General features: G+C 39.8%; 1 protein-coding gene across 6 annotated transcripts in view; it reads right to left on the reverse strand.

Annotated features, from left to right (window-relative positions):
• ankrd11 (ankyrin repeat domain 11) overlaps positions 1-23,332 on the reverse strand; it is an 80,476-nt gene that overhangs the window by 14,492 nt on the left and 42,652 nt on the right. For 5 of the 6 annotated variants that reach the window (XM_053865826.1, XM_053865828.1, XM_053865827.1 and 2 more), the window contains 2 exons: positions 4,676-4,821; positions 2,250-2,382 (listed from right to left, as the gene is read on the reverse strand). In XM_053865826.1, the coding sequence (XP_053721801.1) occupies positions 2,250-2,382; positions 4,676-4,762 (220 nt within the window). In that variant the 5' untranslated portion in view covers positions 4,763-4,821. Of the gene's footprint in view, positions 1-2,249; positions 2,383-4,675; positions 4,829-23,332 lie in introns of all 6 variants that reach the window. The other variant, XM_053865824.1, reaches the window with a different exon arrangement.

A 23,332-nucleotide genomic window follows, 5' to 3' on the forward strand; every position in this document is an offset into this window, starting at 1 on the left:
TGCATTTCCAAGCCAATCAGCGTGAATGGTGAAGTGGGAGTGACTTGGCAGAACCGCAGATGTTATGAAATAGTTGGTGTACATTTCAATTCAACACAGCTCTGCCAAGGTCACCACATGCCTGGTTGCGTGTCTGCCAGGCTGACTGGAGACATGCTGCTGTCGGACAAAAGCAGCTGTTCCACAAAGACACACCCAGCAATTATTTTTAGTGGCAACATATCATCTGATGACCCCTTGAAGTGACTGCAGCTATATAAGTAAGGTTTCAATGATAGTGTGATGCTGCACACCATTAACATGCAACAGAAACAAAAAAATAAAACAAAATAATAATAATAATAATAATAATAAAAGGCACACAGTACATGTGTCTAAGCCTGAACTTTCTGGGACGACCTATGTCCCAAGATAGACGGCTTTGCTCAAGGCCAGAAAGACAAGTAAATAAAGTGAAAAGGAAACACGTTGTGCTTCCGGTAGAAGCACAAGGCTTTCCAGGGGAAAATATTTTTCCAGTCGTTAGTACTAAGCTGATGAACTTTCACTAACATCTGTGAACACTTACAGCTAATGTTCCCCCACCCCTCTTTGATACACTCTCACGTTCTGCAATGCTTCTGCCATTTAGACACATTCCTTCTGCTTAAGACTTTTAACAGCAGGAACCGCAGAAGCAGTCCAAACATGTTTTTTTTGAGCGGCAGAACAAAGTAGTGCTTAGCTAGCCTTTTCTGGGTATGTTTACAAGATAGTAGCACAGTTGCAATGACTGTTCACAGGAGCACATTCAAGGCCTTTGTCAGTGGTCAGGATCCAACACCATGAAACTTGACGAGACAAGTTTAAAATGTGCAACTAAACAGCAATGTTAAGTGAAGTCACAACAGACAAAATAACTGTCAAATTCTAAATATGACCAGAAAAAAACTGAGGATGCACCGTTTTTGAATTTGATGAAAGATTTTTCATGTACTGATATTTTTTGACATGCTAATTTGTCAAATACAATAATGTCTAACTGAATTTGTCCTCAAAATGTAGTCAGCAGTCATAGGTGCCTTGTGAAAAAACATTTCAATGTCAACCTAACGATTATAAATGCATAATATACACATGAGACGCACACATTCAAAGAAAAAATATGTACTAAAAAGCCTCATAAAAGAAAGCACAAACATCTTATCATTACCAGGCTCAGTCTTTTGTTGCAATATTTACAAAATTCTAAATAGAAAGTGTTTGATATCCACCACCTAGAGGCCTTTTAAGAGAAAGAAATGTCAACAAATTGATAATTTAAGTAGGTTTTCCCACATAGCACGAAACTGAACCAATTAGTTAAGCCCCATATTTTGCCACCCTATATTTTAGGATGATCCTTTGCATCACTATGTCAAAATACTGAGCAGTACACAAAGTTTGCAATGTGTAAATAAGACACAAATATAAACTGACCAAACAAAACAGCATTTTTATATTCAGCACTTTAAGATGCTTCCTGGTCTGGAAGATTAAAAGTGTATTTTTTTGGTGGTAAATTTATCAAAAAAGACATGTCAACGTCAGCGATATAATACTGCTAAATGAACAAGAGTGTTTTAGTGAGCTACAACTCTGGAAGAACCACTCAAACCAGCTCAACCAGATATATGTGACTGTTAGAGTATAACAATGCTGTTAAGAAACGTTAAACTACATAAACAGGAAGTTAAGCAGAGGAGAAGGGAAGTGCCCAACAGGATGTTTGGTAATTGCGCTGAGATGAAACAAAACAAAATGTTCTGCTGGCATGAAATTAATTTTATTGCGTATGCAGGCTGGGTTTTAGTTAGAATTTAGTATTCAGTTGAGAAATTCTGACAGAAAAACACAGAAAACAAATTCACACTAAAAAGAATGTAGAATGAGTCATTCTGGCATTCAATTTGAAAACTATTGAGTCTTGCAGCATGATGTTCCATCCATGCTAGATGCACGGCTTTGGCATGACTACACAAAGCTGGATTTATTCAATAAAGGTGCAATAAAACCATGGTAGTTTATGATTAACAATAAAAACAAAACAGTAAAACAATACTTTAAGAATAGTAGCACTTAAGTTGTATAACCCTGTCTTTGTTGAGATAACATTTGTTGGACAATGACAAACATGTAAAAATAAAAATCTGTGTTTTAATGAGTGAACTAAATGTTTGGGGAAAGCCAAACTACAATCACTCCAAGGTCTATATGTTTAATTGTCATACCTGAGTCGGAATCTTTCTGGTCTCCATTGGCTCCAGCAGTAAAGGGAAGTTTCCTTTTCGGGGCTTTATCTTTCATCTCTTTAACCCCATCACTGCGATCCAATTTGGGAGTCTTGTTTGACAATACTTTATCCTGTAAGACAGAAGAAGGGATTCATTTGGACAGTGTCACATGAGCATTTAAGGACCGAGGGATGAGAACATAAAATTAACCATTTTTACTGAAACACATAAATACTAAGGTCCCGCAGAGATTCACTAGTATGTTGTACTTTATCTTCTTGCGGTTCTATCTGGCCTGACTATTTTTGCCAGTAAAGGCTTTTAAGAGAAAACATTTTCCATGGACCTGTCTCGGATATTCCATAGCTCAAAGAGCCAGGCGCTGAGAAGACAAGCTGCACTGACGTTGGCTCTGTTCTGCGGTCTACAGCTGCTGGAAACAATCACAATCTCAGAGTTATCTGCTAACAACAGATGCAAATACTTAAGTCTGTTTGCCTTCTTTCTTTGGTATCTGGCTTAGTAGTTAGAATTCTATGAAAGAGTAACTACTATTCTGCGATAGTTTAAGAGGTAATTCAAACATTTTTTTTGAGGGGGTGGTTAATTACTCAAGATTATATATATATATATATATATATATATATATATATATATATATATATATATATATATATATATATATATATATATTCTCATCTATATTTATAAGGCACAATTAAACAATAATTACAACAAAAGCAACACACGCTAGATTATATTATCCCTTCCTTTATTTGTCCACTGTTCAATTCTCCCTACCCTGAGGGCAGGTTTAACATTATGTGTTGGCTGCTTGAACTCCTCCCCCTGCCCTGCCCCAGTCACAAGACTATGATGTCATGGTACAATATGTGAGCTGATCACACTTGGACTTCCAGTTTGTTGGCATCTGTGACTGTAAACAAAACCTTATACAACAGCATATTCATATAATAATCAAGAAAGAAAACAAGATAAACAACAGTGGTGAGGGTTTTTCTGTGATGTAAATAAAATATCCAACAAGCTTCAAAATGTAGAACAAATTGCAACATGCCAAGATATTTATTTAAAATAAAAGCTGCTGGCTTTTTCATTTATTTTTTTCCACCAGGATTTAAACTGAAAGCATAAGAATATGATAATTTTTGACCACAAGAGATACACTGCCTGGTGGTCTACTCGCAGGGCTGTCTCGTTCATTAATGTTTTCCACCCAACCCTGTGCACTTCATTCCCTCCCTCCTTCCCTTCATGCCAAAGTCTGATGCAATCCTTTGCAGAGGGCTGTAAATCTAAGCCTGCATAAGCTGCACCTCTTCTCTATTCTCCTCTTTGTACTGCTGTTTTAGGTAGCTGTTAATGTATGATGTCATAAAACTGCGCCACATCATAAACAAGACATAATAATAGACAAGACAAAATAATATATTTCTAAAAAGTTTGAAATTACTGCTAAGGACACTAAAAGTGTGCCAGACATATACAACTCCAAGGTACTCCACTAAAAGGACAAAAACCGTCTGTTGGACATGTCAACAACTGCTAATGTCTGATGACAATCCTATGAAAATATGCTCCATTCCAGGCATCAGGGATTGCAAGACCAGAATTTGATCAGTCCATCAAACAGAAATGTGTGATGTTGGCATATATGCATCAATTGTGCTCCACCGATATCGAAGTGTGACTGCTATTTCAAGGACAAGTGACTTCAAGGCGGCATACTATAACATGGCTCAATGGCGACTCAGGCTTTTCACAGTCTTCGCAATCAAGTACCTGGGTCTCGTTCTGCTGTACTTGCTCAACACTTAATTAGGACTGAGTGACAAATCCACCCATATCTCTACATTTAGAAACAATTCAGTGGTAGGACTCCATGTTGGGGTGTGAACAGAAGCTTTCTTTACAGCATCGACTTGACTTGGGTCTTCCTTGTTTTGTGTGTCATGTTCGAAGCCACTTCATTTTTATAATTCTAGACCAAAACCTTGGTGTCATTCACTCTTATTTTTGTGCCTCCAGGTCAAAATAACAAAAAATAGAAACAATATGCTGACCTAAACTTTTGCTTTTATTCAGTATAAAACTAATATAAAAATGACAAGAAGAATACAGAATTTTATCTACTCTTCTTAGGCCTTAAATATAGAAATATTTGTATTGTTGCAAAGTTTGGACACAAAAAATGGTGTACACAATGCTGATTAAATATTTCCTTCATCTTCAAGAACATTGTATAGTACTTTTACTTAATAAGCGATAGCTGGAGTCAAATAGGAACATATTTTTTTTCTTTGAATAAAACAAAAAAGCTCTATGAAGTGAGGCCCTATGTGGTCAGGTTTCGTAATATATTGTGATTTTTTTTGTGAGTGTGTGTTTTTTTTGTGTCTTACCTTCTTCCCACTCTGTTTTTCCACCATATCGGTGTTGAGTGGGAAGTGGTCCAGTTGGGGGGTTTTAGAACCCCCACCTTTGGGCATCGTTCAGCTCTCCCCACGCCAAGCTTCATTCACGCTGCCATTGCATCGTCATCAACCGTCTGGAATATAAGGGGAAAAAAACAGATTAAATCAAAATTAGAAGTGTAAATATAAATAAGTAAAGGACTTTGTTACAAAGTTTCTTTGAAAATACATTTGCACACTGCCAGACATTGCAGCCATTAGTGGTACATCAAGCACTCAATTTTCAACCATTACACCCAGACTCTGGGGATGAGCAAGACAGGATGGCAGTCAGACTGGGCGATAACAAAAAATACAGGTCCATAAAAGATGTTCATCAGATCATCTGATGTGTTTATTGCTGGACCAAGCAGCCACACACGAGAGTTAGGGTTAGAAAAAAAATAAAATCACAGGATAATATCATGGCTGTTTGGTATAATGGAATATGACTTCAGACTCTTTAGCCAAGGAAATAGTGCTGCACCTCACGGGGCAAAACAACTATATAACTCTACATGTAATAATTTCATATTAGCGCTAACTGCATGAACCATAAATATACACGACATACACTTCTGTACCAAACTTGTTAAGGTGAAGATTTCTTTGTCACCCATCCGCATCTTCTAAACTACACATACATCGTTTCTAAAAACTTGTCAGTGGTTGAATTGCTAATTCACTACAAAACATTTTAAGTTGTTGAACACAATTGTTAAAGAAAAGACTTAATAAATATAGCCACTATCTTAAAACTTGTATCAGTATAGTTAAGGGGTGAGTTTCGAAAAGACTCACACGACCGTCAGGAGTTATCCATTACAGAGTTAAGCAGCTAGAGTTAAAGGGAAAGGTTTATCAAACTTCACAGTCCATGGAGACACCACCCAAACCTCATCTGACAGTGATTCCACAAAAATACCAAATGAGAACAGACTGAGAGCTGGTGAGACCCTACTCTCACTCTGAATCCCTCATTCACTCCTACAGCACATCTCAGCACACTCCACCTACATGTCCTGTGCAATAACAATGAGCACGATTAGAAATCATGTGGAGGAACAAAGAGGGTACTGGGCGGGATGACCAACGTGGATCTGAGCTGGAGGAGGCAGACTTGTAGTGGAAACTCATGAAGGGAAATGCCAACAGACTAAAAATGAGTTTCTTGCAATGTTAAAGTTGGAAAACTTTAAAACAAAACAGATAAGAGCTTCTCATTTAGATGTTCACATTTATATATACATTTTCTGATGATTTAAGAGGAACATTACATAGATTGTTTAACACCAATATGTATTGTACTACACTGACTGCACTCAAAAGTTCATTTGCAGTGCAGTGTAAATCTATTTGAATGACCAAAAATGTTCAGATGCTAGCTGGTGGCACCCTAAAAATCAGCTGGCTACCTTCCATTAAAATAACAATAAATTAAGCAAAGAGCTTCTTTGTTTTCATAGTCTATACTTCAGGACAATGTATGATTTATCAATGTTGCCTTTCATCATGAGATGAGGCCTTTCGCTTCACAGTGCCATGAATTAATCATACATTCCATTCCTTAGTTCTACCCTTCGTAATGCACTCTCCTCTGAGTGCGTCCAAGTATAATCATCCTTGTGACTGACCGAGTGGGTGAACAGATGAGACCATGGCTGGATCATCTTTTTTCTTGTTCACTGAGACATTGGCACTCCTATCTTTCCTGGCGCCGCTTCTATCTCCCCTCCCCCACCACTACCCTCCCCCTACAGTTATCCTATTCAAAGACTGCTATTTATATCCATCCAGTCAAGTCAAAACAGCCAGGCAGCTAACCAGAGATGTACAGAGTTGGAGGTTGAAATGTTCCCCCAGCTCATTGTTACTCCCTCGCCTGCTGGCTAATGTTCCAATGACTCCAGAAGTCCTAAATCGATCACTAAACTAGCAACCATGGTAGGGAGGTAGGCCATCCTCAGAAATGAACTGTGCAGTACCAAACACACACACACAAACACACAGCTCAAACTAGGTCATCTGGGATTCTAGAAAAACAATCATGCTACTATTTTAGGCACATTACGATGGGCGGATATAGCAAGAAGGTATTTAGCTGACACAACATACAGAGAAAATTATATTTGCAGATTCAGGAAGTCAAATGACATGGTATAGAAGCCCTTAATTTGTCTGTCACCATAGCTGTATCCTTGCATGAGAACAAAAAATGCCAGGCTACAAATACGACAAAACAATTTGCAACACAGTAAAATAGTTCTTGTTTTCCCAAAAAATACCATCTCACTTTGTCTAAATCACCAGTCCAGATGAAAAGAAAAAATAGTATAGTTAGTTATAAATTATACAATCCTAAGACACACAGCTCAGCAGTTACTGGATGAAATGAAGCAAAAGGTTTATGACAAGCCACACAAAACGGTCAGTCTTATTAACCTTATTACCCCGCAACACTTTGAGTGCCCAATAAGCTTCAGATTGCTTCCATTATGTGATCGAGCAGACAGTAAATACAATTCTACATTGATGATATGGACATGTTCTGTGTATTCTTGCAACCCTCAGCAGATCACTCATAGTGCGACTTTGAAGAGGCGTATGTAAGTGTGAACAAAAACAAGTTCAGATTGGAAATATTCAGACATTAGTGTAAATTGCAACAAAGATGAAGCAAAGCATGTACACAAACACCAGATATGACACAAAGGTGTAGCGATATGAAAGCAGTTGTTTGTCTCCGTCCAAAACCACTCCCGGGCTAATGCTGCTCGTGCACACGCGCATAACACACCTAAAATATTCCACACTGACAGCTGAACAACACAGCAGCTGAAAGGAGGGATGGTCTGATCACTTCCATTCTCTACTTCGATACTGCGTACACTAGTGCACACAAACGTTACAGCACATTGCGCCACTGTATACCAATTAGCGGCATAATATCTTACAGTGGGCCTGCTAGTCTTTGGAGATACATATTTGTATTTGGTGTTCTAGGATTATTGTAACTGCAGCTTCCATGCTTTCAGTCAAAAGCAATCCCTTGACGGAAACAGTTTTTGTTTTATGGTTGAAAAAATACATGAACATAAAATATGCAGAAATGACACAGATCATTCGACTGACTTAAGAATTGAAATGGACTGTCAAACCAATGTCAATATGAAATTGAGGTAAACAAAACATTAAATAACTTCCCTGTGTACACATTTAAAGGTTTCTGTAAGCAAAGCAAGCCTGCCTTCTGAACCAGGATTCAGCTATGCCTTATTACAATTTGAATTCCATCACATCTTACATGTTTTTATTTGAGCAACCAACTTTAGACAGAGTAAGACGACAGTGTTGAGTTCACACACTGCAGCATTACTTTGAAATGGAACAACAAGGTTCCATAAGACATATTGGCATGGCAATATTGCCTCAACCTAAAACCCCAATCACAGTAGCGATATGACAGTCATAAGGGTACATCTCCCAGCCCTAAATGGTTACAGAGATTTCCTCAAATATTTGTAATCCTTTGATTTCAAAGTAGGGCTACTTTCACGACTATTGATCGAGAACGATTAATATCCTACTTTGAAGAACTGGAGAAAAACAGAAAACAATTGGCCAACCCAGATGTGGATTCATGCCATGCCTCTGCACAGTAGTAGTATAAAATAGTACAGCATAAACCACATACGATTTTAATAAGCATTTGCCCAATGTGACTAATTAGCAAACGTATGTATTTCGCATTTCATGTTCCAAAAATAAGAACCGCACAAGAGCACAGCAAAAACTAGCTAGCCTGTTGGTGTTCAAATAAAGCCAGACGAGCTCAGCTGCTGTATCCTGGCAACCAGAACCCAGCTTGCCTGCACAGTCCCTGACCTGGGCCCATTCACTTCATTATAAAGCTTTGTGGAGAGGTGGGGAGGGAGTGAGGGAGAGAGAGAGATACAAAAACAGAGTGAGAGGCTGAGGGAGACAGAAAGATGAAGGGAGAAAGAGGAAGACATGAACGAACAAACCAAGCAAGACAAACAATGACTTTCGGAGTCAAAAGACCATTGAACGAAATTATATGACAAGTGCTTTAGATGAATAAAAGAAATAATTCAGTATAAACGAACAGCATGTGCACAAACACATCTACATGTCACAAAATTGTCAGGGCAAGTCAAGCAAAAGGTAGTATTGATGAATCCATTTATTGAAGTTCTTAATGGCCAAGTCCGTTCAGGTGGCAGCTGATTTCAGTGACTGCTTACATATTGGAAAATAAAGCAGACAGTAGTAGGCTGACTGTCCACAAGGCGTTGAGTTATCAACAACAGCAACAAAAATTAGATGTGTGTCAGGATTTAAATCACAGAGTCTGATTTTCTATTCCGAGCACGTTCCTTCTTCCTCACACCTCTCCCTTCTATCCAATAACAGTTCAGTGTTTGCCACCTTCCAGCCACTCTGGTAAATCACGCCTTCTTTCCATGCAACCCTAATGAAGACAGCAGCACAACTGTATCCTCTTCGTCACATGCATTTTGGTCAAATTTGAGACACGATCCTTGAGGATTTACGGCTTTTTTTACTTGCAAATCGCTCTGACGAAGTACCGCGCCTTCTTTGCTCTGAATCACTCATTTTAACCTCCCTCTAAACATTTCTCTCATCTCTCTTTTTTCTCCATTCTTAACATCTCTCTCACTGGCTAAAGTCTGCCATTACTAACATGTGAGAGTGCACTCGCACACACACATACAAACTCTCTCTCTCTCTCTCTGAAGGCCTGTTGCCTAGCAACTCAGGGGATGAGACAGATACAGACCTATCAGAGAAGGCAGAAAACAGCCAGGAAAGAAGAGTGCAATGTTATTGACAGGAAAGCGAGTTTACTATCAACCACAGAAAAGACATTCAAGAACTTACAAACCTTAGAGATGATCAACTAAACCACAATTCATTAGGAAACACAAAGCACATTACTTTATCAATACTTACATTAATACTTACATCAACTACTCCCAGTAAAAAAAAGAATACATCAATAACTGGGATTTATAAGTATTATTGCAGTGCATGTAAATCTTTAAAAATGTAGCAAAAGCAGAATGAGCTACAATCTAGAAATAGAACAGCTAATGGGAGGCTAAAACACATTTGTGCCATTAATGAACCAGTGGCAAGTCATTAATACAGAGTTTCTGCCAGGATTTTTTGAAACCGTGGCAAAGCAATCTCTTCCCTCAAGCTCTCAAGGTAAACGACGACAACAGCAGGTCCATCTTCCACAAACAAGGAAACGTCATACTAGTACTTGCACTGAACAGTCATAACCTCATGCAGGGGTTCTGATAAAATCAGAACCACAGTCAATTTTAACGTTCAATAGTCACACAACAGTAATGGTTTTGATCATGCTGAAGACAATGGGTATAGCTTTATTTTTTTGGAAGTCGTAGTAGCATAACACCATATTTACAGCCAGGCTTCACCAAGGAGATTGGTCCTTGGGCAGCTAAGACATGGCTAACTGTGGATGGTAAGAAGGCCATGACCAAAGTGGGTCACAAAGGATGGCCTATATTGAGATTACAGCCTACGTTTATCTCAAATAAACTCCAGTTAGACATTTGTGAGGTCATAAATAGAAGATAAGACAAGTACAAGTGCAAGTAGTTCAGTGCGGAAAATTGCAGCGGCGACCATTCATGATGGGGAAAATTCTAAAATCAAAGTTCATCACATTCATCCCTGTTCATAAACATGAAACACGATACCACAAAATAAAATCTGTACATTCAATCATTAGCCAGAACTCACAAGATCATTAAACTTAAATTATATGGAAGAGGTGTGCTTTTATTTCAGGGGCAAACTCATTTGCAGAATGGTTCATTTTGCAAAATGTTTGTTCTTTTGCTACTTCAGATTATAGAATTCTATATGGTAATATTCCGACAGGCTTTTGTCAAGACCTGTAACTAAACCTGACAGAGAAACCGCCTTTGTCTAATTTTAAAATGCAGCAGTGAGCAGTAATAGCACGCCCATCTCTTGTCTTGGCAGGGCAAACAAAGGTGTTGAATTTCATTTTGACCACAGGCATCATTATCCTGGCAGCAAAGCTATCAAGTTAGAAGGATGTTTTAAAAGTCGCTATGGAAGGTATAGAAAGCAGACAATTGTGCTCGTACCTGTCATCATCTCATCCTTTTTCACGTGTTCCATCTTTTATGAGAACAGCTATGAAACACACGTTGACTAACAAGAGGTTTTGATTTTCTAAAAATAATTATCCATACTGATGCTGATTTAAGTCTCTTTACAGTCTAGACATTGTTGAAGCAAATCCATAAAGCCGCCCCAACCCATTCCCCTGCCGACAGGGTTGCCACTTGATGGAATAAATAGAAGCACATGAATTTTGATCCATGTTAAGATATTTTGCTTGGGTTCGGCAAGCGCTGTATGAACCCGGCTCCCCAGTGCCGTGCAGCGTAGGGGAAGCGGGCTTTGTGCCAGTAAAGTGCCGAAACACCTAAAATATAATTCCTCACTTCAAACTTGACACCCTGATCACCATACCGAGTTTTGAGCTGGTCAAGCTAAAGCTAAAGCCAAAACCTAGTGGGAACAGAGACAGTCAGTGGTGCGCAGCAGGCTCTCATGAGTGGTGAGAAGCACATAGCTTCAACAAGGAAACTCATGGCATTCATGGTATTCCCCAATGTGGGAGGCATTCTATTGTATTCTATTAGACGACCAACCTTTTTCGTTGGTTGACTAGGTAACACAGCACCTGAGCCTCCGATAAAAAAACACTTGAGCCAGATATACTTGTCAGACGCATTCGAGACGCAGCCTGAAACTCAGAATGCTGTATTAGAGTTGTTGTGTTCTTACTTTGATCTGTACTTCGGTATTCACAGACATTACTCTTTGTAAAATAAGGGGAAGAAATTGTAAGAACTGTTCTTTACTCAGCCCCTTTTCAATTTGAATATAATGATGGAAGAAATATTGTAACTGTATAATTGTATGCAATGTAACAATAATGAAGCCAGGTTATACGTTACAGAAATGTCATATCTGTCATGAAAGGCATTTACAATGTATTACAGGGGATTGAAACAAACATATCGTTTCAATGTTCGAGTTCCAAATATTGAAGTTGTAGTATGTTGTTTACAAATAAATAAAATCAGTATCCGCAAAAAACAATAACGGCAGGGCAGGGTTTTCAAAAATATGTGATCGCTATTCAGCCAGAAAACTGATCAGTGCAATCAGAGTTTACATTGTCACTATCTTTGATGTTTTTTCCTTTTTTTTTTAAATCAAAACAATAACTAGGTGGACACCGTTTTGAAACTGAGCAGAAATACAACACTGTAAAACATTCTGCCTCACTGCAGGGACCAGAAGGTGAGCCAAGGAGCTGACTTGGCATGTACAAGAGCTAAGAAGGGTAACCAGCAGCAGACACAGAGCCAGACAGGGAAACTGATCTCAGTTGTGACAAAGAAAATCAGACGAGGGCCAGGACAAAACATTCTGCTTGAATATCAACCATTCCAAAAATAATTCTTACTGTATGGGCATGCCCTTCAAAAAAAAAAAAAAACATGTGGGTGCAGCGAAGCCTGGGACCAAACAGAATGTTAATGTCGTCCTTATGCAGGGAGGGCGGAGGAAGGCAGGATCCCATATGAATTATTAATCACTGGGCAGGGCTGGATGGAGGGATGAATGTGGAGGGATGAAGAAGGCCTGAGCTGACGAGTTGGTGCACTGGCTGCTATCAACTAAACTGACATGGAGAAACACGGAGGCACATTAAGTGACCGAAAACCACCAACACTAACATTTCGTCATATTCATTTCACCAGGGTGATTGTGGTAGAATCCCAAATAAACAAAGTTATTACAATAAAACCTTCAGGCATGGCTGGAAATGGGAAAGCGTTCTTGATTCAACTTTCTTGTGTTCTGTAGGTTCATTCGGATTAATGAATGTTCTTAAAATTTCCCCAGTGACCATCTACCTGCACACATCCAATCACATGACCAGCTTAAAAGTATGCATGTATGCACCGTTGTTCCAACCACACAACAAGCGCACAAGGCAGTCTATTTATCTATCGGCTAACAACATCAGTCTGGCAATCAACTTGTTACATTCTTAAGCAGGGATGTCCCGATGTCACTTCTTTGCCGACAGAGTATGAGTACTGCCATGTGAGCAGAGTACAGAGGACCGATAAAAGTAATTGATGATGCTATGAGTTTTAAATGACGGTTTTTACTTTTTTCAGGATGATCCGGGAACTGACATGACACCAATGCAACATATTTCACTTTTAACAACACTTAACAAGTTTTACCTGTTGAAGCACCACAATGGAAGGAAGTAGCAGCACTATAACCCCGGGTTCGAGCGAGCAGCACCAATCATCTGATAAAATCAGAGTCTATGTAACTGCTAATTCCATTATTGACTGTATTCGGGAATTAAACATGTTTAAAATCACAACCATTAAAAAGAAAAAAAAAATCCTCCAGTATCTGAGTTGTTACTATTGTGCAGCTGAAGTGGGTCATAAATCATATGATCAAAGCAGACGCATCTGCAATCCGCAATTTTCAGTGGCGCGCAAAGCAGCATAAAATATATAAAATATATCACTGTTTTGAAGCAGCACGGAGGTCAGCCACCCATACCTGCCTGCCATGCACACCTAGGACCACACTCATTTGTATAAGAGCTGACAACCCTGTAAAACACTGCGATGCACTGAATCTGCAGAACAGAATGAAGGAACACTGTAATCAGTGTGCTGTCATGAGCGAGTATGCCGACAGCAAAATAGGCCGGTATTAGTGCAAGTACAGATACTGGTATCACTAGTATTATGGGGTGGTATGTAAGTATGACAAGAAGGCCATAAATCATTACTTGTATTTACAAAACACACTATTAAAAACACACACACATCATTGTCCAGCATTTATGAACCACACTTAATGAAAAATTAGAATTCAGGATTATTTTGTTAACTATGTTCATTGATTTTCCACAAAGCAGCACAGTTGCAGTGTATATATTCCTTTTCTGAATCTGAGCAGGGTTCTGGATTGATTGGTCTGAATGGTAAATGGCTATAACTTATATAGTGCTTCCTATGCTTATTCAGCAAACAAAGTGCTTTACACAAAGTCACCCATTCACACACTGAGGTTGTAGGCTGCGGATGCAGGAGCAAACCAGGGTTGGGTGTTTTGATCAGGTACACAACGACACAGAAACACATCAGGATCAAGGCTCGAACAGGCCACCTCACAGTCACAGTCACAGGCCAAACACGCTACCATCTGAGCTATGTTGCATTGTGGAATTTGAAATAATGAGCCAGCTGGACTGTTTTTGTGTGAAAGAGGAATGTGTGTTTGGGGGAAAATTGCATGGAGGGAAGCTAACCATGGCAGAGGCTCCATGCAGCTTTGCCACGGTCAGCGATGGCTTGACACCTTTACATGGAATTGGGGGACGGTCGTATTAGCCACTGTTTAACACCAGCATCATTGGCTCACAGGACCAGGTGCCCATGCAGCTTCCGGAAAAGCAGTGATAGCTGCTTGTTGGAGAGGATCCCAAAAAAAAAAAAGACTATTTGAAAGTCAATAAGTGCATAAGAGCAATCGCTCACACTCAACCTATGGATGTGGTGACCAAAACTCTAGGAGAATGCAGAAATCACATTAAATTGTATAAAAGATTTATTTGAACACTGTTGAGTCAGTCAGATTCAACCTTCTGCTATCGACGACTTCCCTACTGGGTAGCGCAAACCACCTTTGTTCCCACAACCAGGAAGCGGTTTTCAATTCTTATTTATATAGAATCTTTGATCATAAACACATCCACAGACATTGCTCATATTTAAGTTACAGGTGTCTGCTGTTTGGATGTGTGAGGTAGTAACTACATCAGGCTTCATATTTGCATATTTGATGGTTTAAATGTCGCCAAATCTTGAGAATAGAACTATATAAAGAATAAATGCAAGGAGCTTTTGTTCACTATTCTAGTTTTAAACTAGCACAAGAATCTAACAACAATGACAGCTAGGTCGAGTTGCACACTTGTTTTAAGACTGGAGCTAGTTAGTAATGGCTGTTAGCACATCAACACTTATCCAAAAGACCACCTGAGGACCTGTCCACAGAAAAACAGTTTGAGGTCTTTTGTCTCCATAAATTTATATTCAAAAGAAAAACAAGAAACCTGGGGTGTCATGTACCAAAGGCGCATACGCACAAAAACATGTACTGAGACAGGATGTGCCGAACAATCGGCTGATATAAGCGTGATCGGTGAACGCTGATCACTACCTGTTATTGCCGATCACAAAATCTGACCACGTGTCTCAGCCAGCACTCTGATGAAGCCCCGCAGGTTGTAAGGTGTCCGCTCCTACCTCCCCACTTACTGTTCACTTGGCAGCAGCATGTTTGGAGTTCTGATCAGTCAGATCAGTCATACAAAGTTTGCATCCTGCAGCACATTAACAGAAAAAGCTCAGCCATGAAGCACTTTAAAAGGCTTCAACGCCACAAATGAAATACGCCATTCTAAGCACCAGCATTTGACAGATCACGGGGCCCAGTTTTCAGAGCCCATTCCTCCTTAAAGAGGTGAAGCTGAATTTGAATGATTTAATGGTCCATTTTTCCCACTAGATTAACACAGGACTCATAACTAGATATTGATTAAAAATTGAGAATCAATCAGTGTGATCGATATGGTGATCGCCATCAGTGCCATCAGCAAGAATCCTGATTGGAGCATACCTAGTACAGACCTTTTCAGAGCAAAGTCCATGTGTACTGAACTTTAAATGCGCATGGAAAAGTGCAGTACTTCACGTCAACTTCTGAGATGGTTTCTATAGCTGCTGGTCTACTCACAGCACTCAGCGGCAATCCTGAGAAGTGGACCTCATAGACACATGAACTATAAACACTGATGAACTGTAAGACGATGTGGTAAAAGTTCCATCGAATGACAAATATTGAACATAGGTGCTCTCGTCACAGCAACAACACGGTTGTATTCCACATAAAGATAGCTTAGTATTTTAGCAAAATAAAACAACCCTTGGCACTCATCCAGAACAACACATGTCTCAGACAGCCAAGTTTCAACAACATTGTGGATGCACATCCTCAAAACTTTCAAAAATCACATTCTAGGGCTGCAACGAGTCACTGACTGTTTAATGTGGTAATAGCTGTTAAAAGAAAACTTTTCTCCTACTCAGATTTGATTTTGAACGCCATCCGTCAGCAAAGTTAAGGGGTTAAAGTGAGTGAGTGACAGTGCTCTGCAGTGTAAGTGAGCAGCCATGCTCCACTCAGGAAGCAGCAGAACGGAGGAAGAGGCTGGTACTGGATCGAATGTCCATTGTACAACTAACTTCAAAGCAGTTCTATGGAGCGTGGAACGTGTATCGACCCTGGGCTGCATCGTTGACATACCCAGTATCGGAACAGGCCAGTTTAGTTAAACTTAAGCATGCTCCTCAATATGCACCAATATTAAAACATTCTATGGCAGAGGAACTTGGGAACTTATTTCATGAGAGTCCTTCAGCCGAGAGCCATTCTGCTCCATTTTTTATATATATTACATCACCTTAAACTCTATGGGATTTGGATATGTTGCCATTTTCAGCACGAGATCAAAGACAATAAACCAGTGTTGGAGTGAAAACAACAGAACAACTGCTCAACTGTTCTGACAAATGTGATCATCAACCTACTCTCACATGTCTATTGAGGATAGGTTATTTAATTATCATTATTAAACAGATAATGGGAGTTGAATAGGCATGAACATGCATCTGCTGAAAAAACAAAAAAAAAATCAAAAGAACATGAGCAACGCTCTCCCTCGCCGCACTCATATGTCGATTTGTAGTCAAGAGCGACAGCTGAACCAGGTTGTTTGTCCACACCAATGTCTGTTTTTAATCTTTCTGTGTGAAGTGCTCAAAATGCTTTATGCGCCACAATGTGTTTGTTGCACATACCGGCAAGGCAAGTGAACACAGTTTTCCGTTATTTATAATGTATAATGTATAGATGCAATTAAACCGCTTTATGTTGAGCGCACACTTTTTTGAAACTGAGTTTTTACATCAAAGCATGATCAAGTAACACAAAATTAAAGAACATATATTGAAGTCAAAACCGAGTCAGTCAACTTTGCATTGAATGTGTCGAGATGCTGCATCACCAAGGGAGCACATCGAGTTATAAACATTTTCGGCTCAGCACAGCAAATAACTCCAACATTCTACTTTTGGCAAAATTTTGAGATTGGAGCACGTACAATTGTAAAGGCACAGCAGGAAACACTTTGTGGAGAGTGACGTTATTCTGACATCCTAGCCATAAATAGGAAACTATGTCTTCTGAAGCCAGCTAGGAATCAGCCACTCCATAGATAGCACTTCCACACACAGACAAAACCTCTTAGACATCTTTGATTGCTGAGAAAGGCAGACAACAAGACTAATTGTATTCCTAACAGCTATCGGCTGGCTGTTCAAAGGCTGGAATTTTCTGTTGATGGTCAAGTACAAACAGTGACGTTTAAAGGGGCCTGAATGGGATATCAATGTCGCCTGACTGCATATAAGAAAGTGAAAAAACAATGTATGCATTTAGGAGTAATTTGCTTCTGAACAACAGACTTCATGCAAAGACTTATTGACACTTCTGCATTTATTTTCTTCTCTTGACAGCTGAGAAAATGGGTTTTCGGTTGTGCTTGAAAAGGATGCGTGTTTGCTTTTCTAAACACCATGCTACAAAGGATCGTTGGAATAACTTTATTTTTCAAGACACCATCTTGGATCTTGGAGCAAACTTTCCCCTAGCAACAGGAAATTCACAGTTTCGCAAAAATGACTGTCTATTGCAGGTTTTGAGGAAAACCTGAAATCCTGACAGCAGTAAAAAAAAAAAAAAAATATATATATATATATATATATATATATATATATGTATGTATCCCGAAAACAAATTTGCAACTCTGAAGGTTTCACATTGGCATTTGATATTTATATGTAGAAATTGAATGGATACAAGTTGCTGCTTTATTTGATCATCAAAATATCATATATCCGCTCTTGAAGCATAAATAAATTACACTATTAGTAGGACACATTGCGTCTGCGAATCGACTGCTGTCACACCTCACTGTTAGGTTTCGTCAGCGAACATCACCGGTACACTTTGATGTCTACTTTGGGTTCCAACGGACTCATAAATACATCTCGCATGCTAAATGGTTACATGTTTTCAGCTGAAGTCTCAGACCACTTCTCTGTGAGCTTACTGCAAGCTATGGAATTGACTTCCTAAGGCACGTCTCTTGCCTCTCACCAATGTACAAGAAATCTATTCCACAGTTTGCAGCGAACTCACAGAGCAGTGTTCCCAAAGGTGTAGATGCAGAAGTGTTGTTCAGTTTGTGGTCTTCATTTGCAGTGATTAACTTAAAACATGGACCATTTCATTAATATTTGCCATTTATCATCCCTACTTCACAGCAAGAATAAAGACAAAGTACTCTGGCCAATGACAGAACCACATTCGTCTTTAACTCAGTTGATTTGAAGATATGGTCAAAAAAGTTGAGATGTTCTAAATAAGCATGCTAACTAGATGATTTTTGGGATTACTTCACCATCATTTTTAATTCTATGAACATTTTAATTTTTATCAACTTCACAATTAATTTTCCAAAAGGCCAATTTTAAGTTGTATATAAATATTAATCAATGAACTTTAAAATTATTCTGTTTTCACCTTGAGTTGCGTGCTAAAACGATTCCAAAGTGAGGAGATTCTATGTTGTGTCCAGGTCACTTTCTACAAATTGTAGTTCATTGGTGATACAATGACTCTCATAGTTTGACCAATCCAGCTGGTCAAAAGCACACAACACACCTTCACAGGCACAATGACGGAGAGTTTTTTCTCTGCCGTCTAAAACACACAAAGAAATTAGCAACCTCTTCATTTGCTAAACTGTCTGAACAAATAAAAGAATCTTTGATCACTATTGTGTCTCCTGCTGTGGGGAACATGTTCGCTACATGTAGAATAGGTTTGAACCTAAATGTATGAGAGAGCAACATTTGGTCAGCGGTCTGAGTGTTGAAAAGCAAAAATGTGAATGATTCTGGGAACATCGGAAATCGTATCCTGGTTCCATTCAATACGTAACGCCCAACCCTTGAGCAGCATATGGAAAAAAAGTGCCTGAGTTTATTGATTACACAACTATACAGATTTTAATTTAAAAATGTGCCAAACATCTGACTACAATATTACAGAGAAATGAACACACAAAATTTTGGATTTCTGATTGTAACAGTTAAAGGGGTCCTCTGTGGTGGGGCAATTCAGAGGACAAGGGGTGCATTGAAGCTAAAGGGAAAAGGATAGATGATACAGGCATGTGAATGTACAGCCCAAAAACTAAGCCTACTCACGTTTCCTATACAAAGCTTCCCTTTGACCATGGCACACCCAACTCCCCCTCATCTTGCATACAGATGCATATCCCTTCACAGCAGCCCACCACAATGTCGCATGATAAAATTGACATCCAATTTCTCACCAACTTTTTTTAACCCCCAGTCTTGAATGTCTTCTAATATCTGTATGAAAGTATGTGGGGGTTGGTCGTAACCATGCCATTGTATTATTTTCCTGAGACCTCCCTTTTCTGTCCGGTTGAGTGACTCATCAAAAAAAAAAAAAAAGCCTATGTGGACTCTCTTCTGCCAAAGTCTGCCCAAACGAAACAAGGCCCGGAGAGGAAGGAACAAAAGGACACATGTGACACTCCTTTCAGGATATGGGTCAGGATAGTGAGCTAGTCCTTCCAACACCTCTGACAAATTGCAGTTTCAGCACATCCTCTTGCATCACACAGACATGCCAAATGTGGCAATAGATGTGCACAGTGAAGCCTAATCTTCTTTCATCCTTGATTATCACTCTTTACAACCATTTCCCTTTTTGACCGGCGCATGTATGTCAAGAGGCCACTGAGTTAGATGGTGGGAGGGGGTCCACAAGATCAGAACCATGGAGCAGAAAGGGGCATTCATATGCAGATTACCCACCATGTGTGAAAAAGATGAGATTAAAGGCTTCCATGCCCACTGGAGACAACATAATCTAAGCAACATAGGAAATGGGGAACTAACACTCAACAGGTAAGGAAGCACACTCAAAATATGAACAATCAGAAACAGTGTGCTGGCCTGGAATACAATTTATTGGCTGGTACACTCATGGAGTAATATTTAAGTTCTGAGTGTTGGAGTGTTAACTACCAAAAATAAAATGATCATTATAATGTTTATGGTTAAGAATGAAAATAAAGAGACAATGGCACATGATAGTGGACACACTATATAACGTATACAGTAACATCACATCTCTTAGGGTGAAAACAAAGTTGCTAGAAGGGAAATGTAAAAATGAGGGTTCGCCTTAACACGAAAGCAAACTAAACCACACAATGCAAGTTACAAAAATAGCACAATAATTTCAACATAAAATGGTTGTCTGTATCTTCCTCCCCAGTGCACCCTTCAAACGCATTTCCTTTACACAACGCTGAACGTGAGAGGGCTCAAGATAGAGAAACTGAGCAGGGATACAGCTTTTGAAGCATAAAGGAGTGAGTCATGATGACCTACATAGGCTGTGAGGGGAGAGTGAGATAGAGTGAGAGGGGGTGGGGATGAGAGAGAGGCCTTCCGCATATCAAAGTGTTTACTTGGCTTTGCATGCGCCTCTCTCAGTTGCTGGGACAGGGGAAAGGAAAGCAAGAGGGTGGTAGATAAGACTTGAGATGGGAAACTAGATACAGAGAAGGAAGGGTTAATTAATGTGATGGTTGGCAAAAGTAAGTAAGCCAACAACAAGTAAACAACAATGCCTTCTACAAGTGAAGGTTAAGAAATTGTCTTTTTGATGCCAAAACACCATTCAGGACACGACATTGATGAATGTAACACAGTTCGGTTTGCACTGCAGATTTACTAATGCAGGAGCAGTTGTCAGACTGTTCCAAAAATGTAGACAAAACTAAGGAAAACACACCGCATCGTTACCAGTGCTGGTCGAGTGGGATGGTGTAAGAGCAAGGATCGGCTCAAGAGCAGGTGATGTGAACAACTTCAGAGCCGATGGCATCTAGAGTCAATAACAAATGCTGATTCAGTGTTTCCCCTAAGTCTTAGTGTTTGAGCCCCCCATCCTAGTGGTCGACGTCAGCTATGGTGAACGCTGTAATAGTTTAGTTTTAAACTAGTGATGGGAATTTAGCAATGTGCATAATTCACATTAAGGAAAAGAAACTGTACTGATTGTTGTTTGTTTCTTAGTTTCTTCACATTTTAACCAATTATGACCAACTCTTGAGGACAGAAAATGAAATAAATCGGCTCTTAAACAATAGCAAGCTCCAATACTCTAAATAACCGGCTCTTCTACTGTCTGCACGTCCCATTGTGCATATAGTGGAGTCACTTGGCGGACGGTGATTTTGCACGTGTGCGTGTGCAGTGGTTAAAACGTGTGTCACATGCTGAATGGATCTTTTGTATTGAAACATTTTAAACACTACCTGTGTTGCTTACCTGCGCTAATATGCAGCTGTGTCTACCCTGTTGTGTTTAACAGTCAGAAGGCATTAAAACTGAAAAATGCGGAGAAGACAGGAAACATATCTCTGGTGATTAATTCTTATTTTGCTGCATCACCACTTAATGTGGACATGGGAACTATGCCAAAACTCTGCCCTCCAAAGATCAGGGCATCAACCAAAACATCCATTTCATTCTTTCCACTGTATGATTGGAACACGCTTCACACCAAGTAACTGTGTTACAAACAAAAACCCCAGCGAGGAGATCAGGGGTTGTATGTTGTGTACTAAAGGGTGTGGTCTTTTGGAGATGGGAAAAGGGGTGATGAAGTAAGGGTGAAGAGGCGGGCAGATGGGGAAGGGGGATGTTGGGAGAAGGAGGGGACACTCAGTGAAAAGACTGGTGAATTATTGATGAGAGTCAGCAGGCCAGCCCTGACTGCTAATGCACACACATCTACACAAAAGGTGAAATTGCTCACATTTATACGAGCATGGATGTTGCTCCACATTACATAAGCCAAGGCCCACCTCAGTTAGTCTTGCTCCGCAGACACTATCCATCCACAACACTGGCTTTTCCATTGTCCCTTTATTTTGACCCCCTTTCTGGGCTTTGTGTTACCTTCTTTTACATTTCCCTCCCCCGTCCACCAATCCAGAGGTAAATCCTGGGTCAGAACTGAATCATCACATTTTCTTTTAATTCAAAAGAAACATACACATACTCTGACACATATTCCACACCAACATAATGATTCAACACAATGTGTATATGAGAGGTAAACTGATAAGAGCGTGCTAACCACCGGTGAGTTCATATAGAGGCTAAGAGCCATGCAGAGCCCTTTACCCCACCCCCTTCAACAACGCTGCATGCAGGCCAAGCAAAGCATAACATTGGTAGACACATCCATTTCATACCAACACAAGGGGGGAGGGACCGAACCATTCTGACTACAGCCCCTACATCAAGCTCTGCATGTGAATGTGTGAGATGGGAGTGTTGTTTCATGCAGGAAATGTTGTGTCTGAGAATGGAGAGAGAGAATTTCAGACAGGCAAAACGCAGTACGAGGAATAGCAACGTAAAGACTGCATTTCCTCACTAGATCTTCATAGGACATTTCAGTGCATTTATTTATACGTGAAAACAAGTCAAGGAATATGCAGCTTAGGCTTGATTCCACATTTGACAAGCTCAATCCATTCATGTATCTGTAGCAGTGCTCGTAAATGTTAAGATAAAGACATCCCACTGAATTAAGTTTCATCTATATGAGTTACATTAATGTTGATGTTAAAAGAATTGTAGATAATGAGTTTGCACTTTCAACTTCAATTGTATCATTTATCATGCATCAAAAATATCGCAAGATTGCATGACTATAATATGATTTCAGATTCCCAGGCCAATGACAACAAACATTCTGCACATTATTTCATAGAGGACTACACAGCCAGAGGAGAGCGGCGCTGCAAACAGGGCTCTGCCTTTACAATGCTGTTGCTTTTAGACTCCTGTCTACCCATCCCCCATTCCTCGCTTGCATACCCGTTCTTTCTCTCTCCCCTCCCCCTGACTGCGGCAGGCAGGCAAGCAGGGCAGATGGTATCCTAGCAAGCAGAATGACCCTGGTGTTCCTGCCCCTTGTTTTGATCCTGCAATCCTGATTGTCCAGGCCTAATCCTACACTAGCTGGCCCTGCTGGACGGCTGCCAGTCCTCTTATTAAGAACACAAAGGCTTTTTATCCCCAGCTAGGGTGCAAGCTAGCCCATCAGCCTACACAAACCCCAGTGCCATCAAATCACATTCTCATTCATTTTTTCCCTTCTCTGTGTCAATTTATCACAATATAAAGGTGT

The sequence above is a fragment of the Synchiropus splendidus genome, chromosome 5, assembly GCF_027744825.2.
Source record: "Synchiropus splendidus isolate RoL2022-P1 chromosome 5, RoL_Sspl_1.0, whole genome shotgun sequence".
Classification (NCBI taxonomy): Eukaryota; Metazoa; Chordata; class Actinopteri; order Syngnathiformes; family Callionymidae; genus Synchiropus; species Synchiropus splendidus.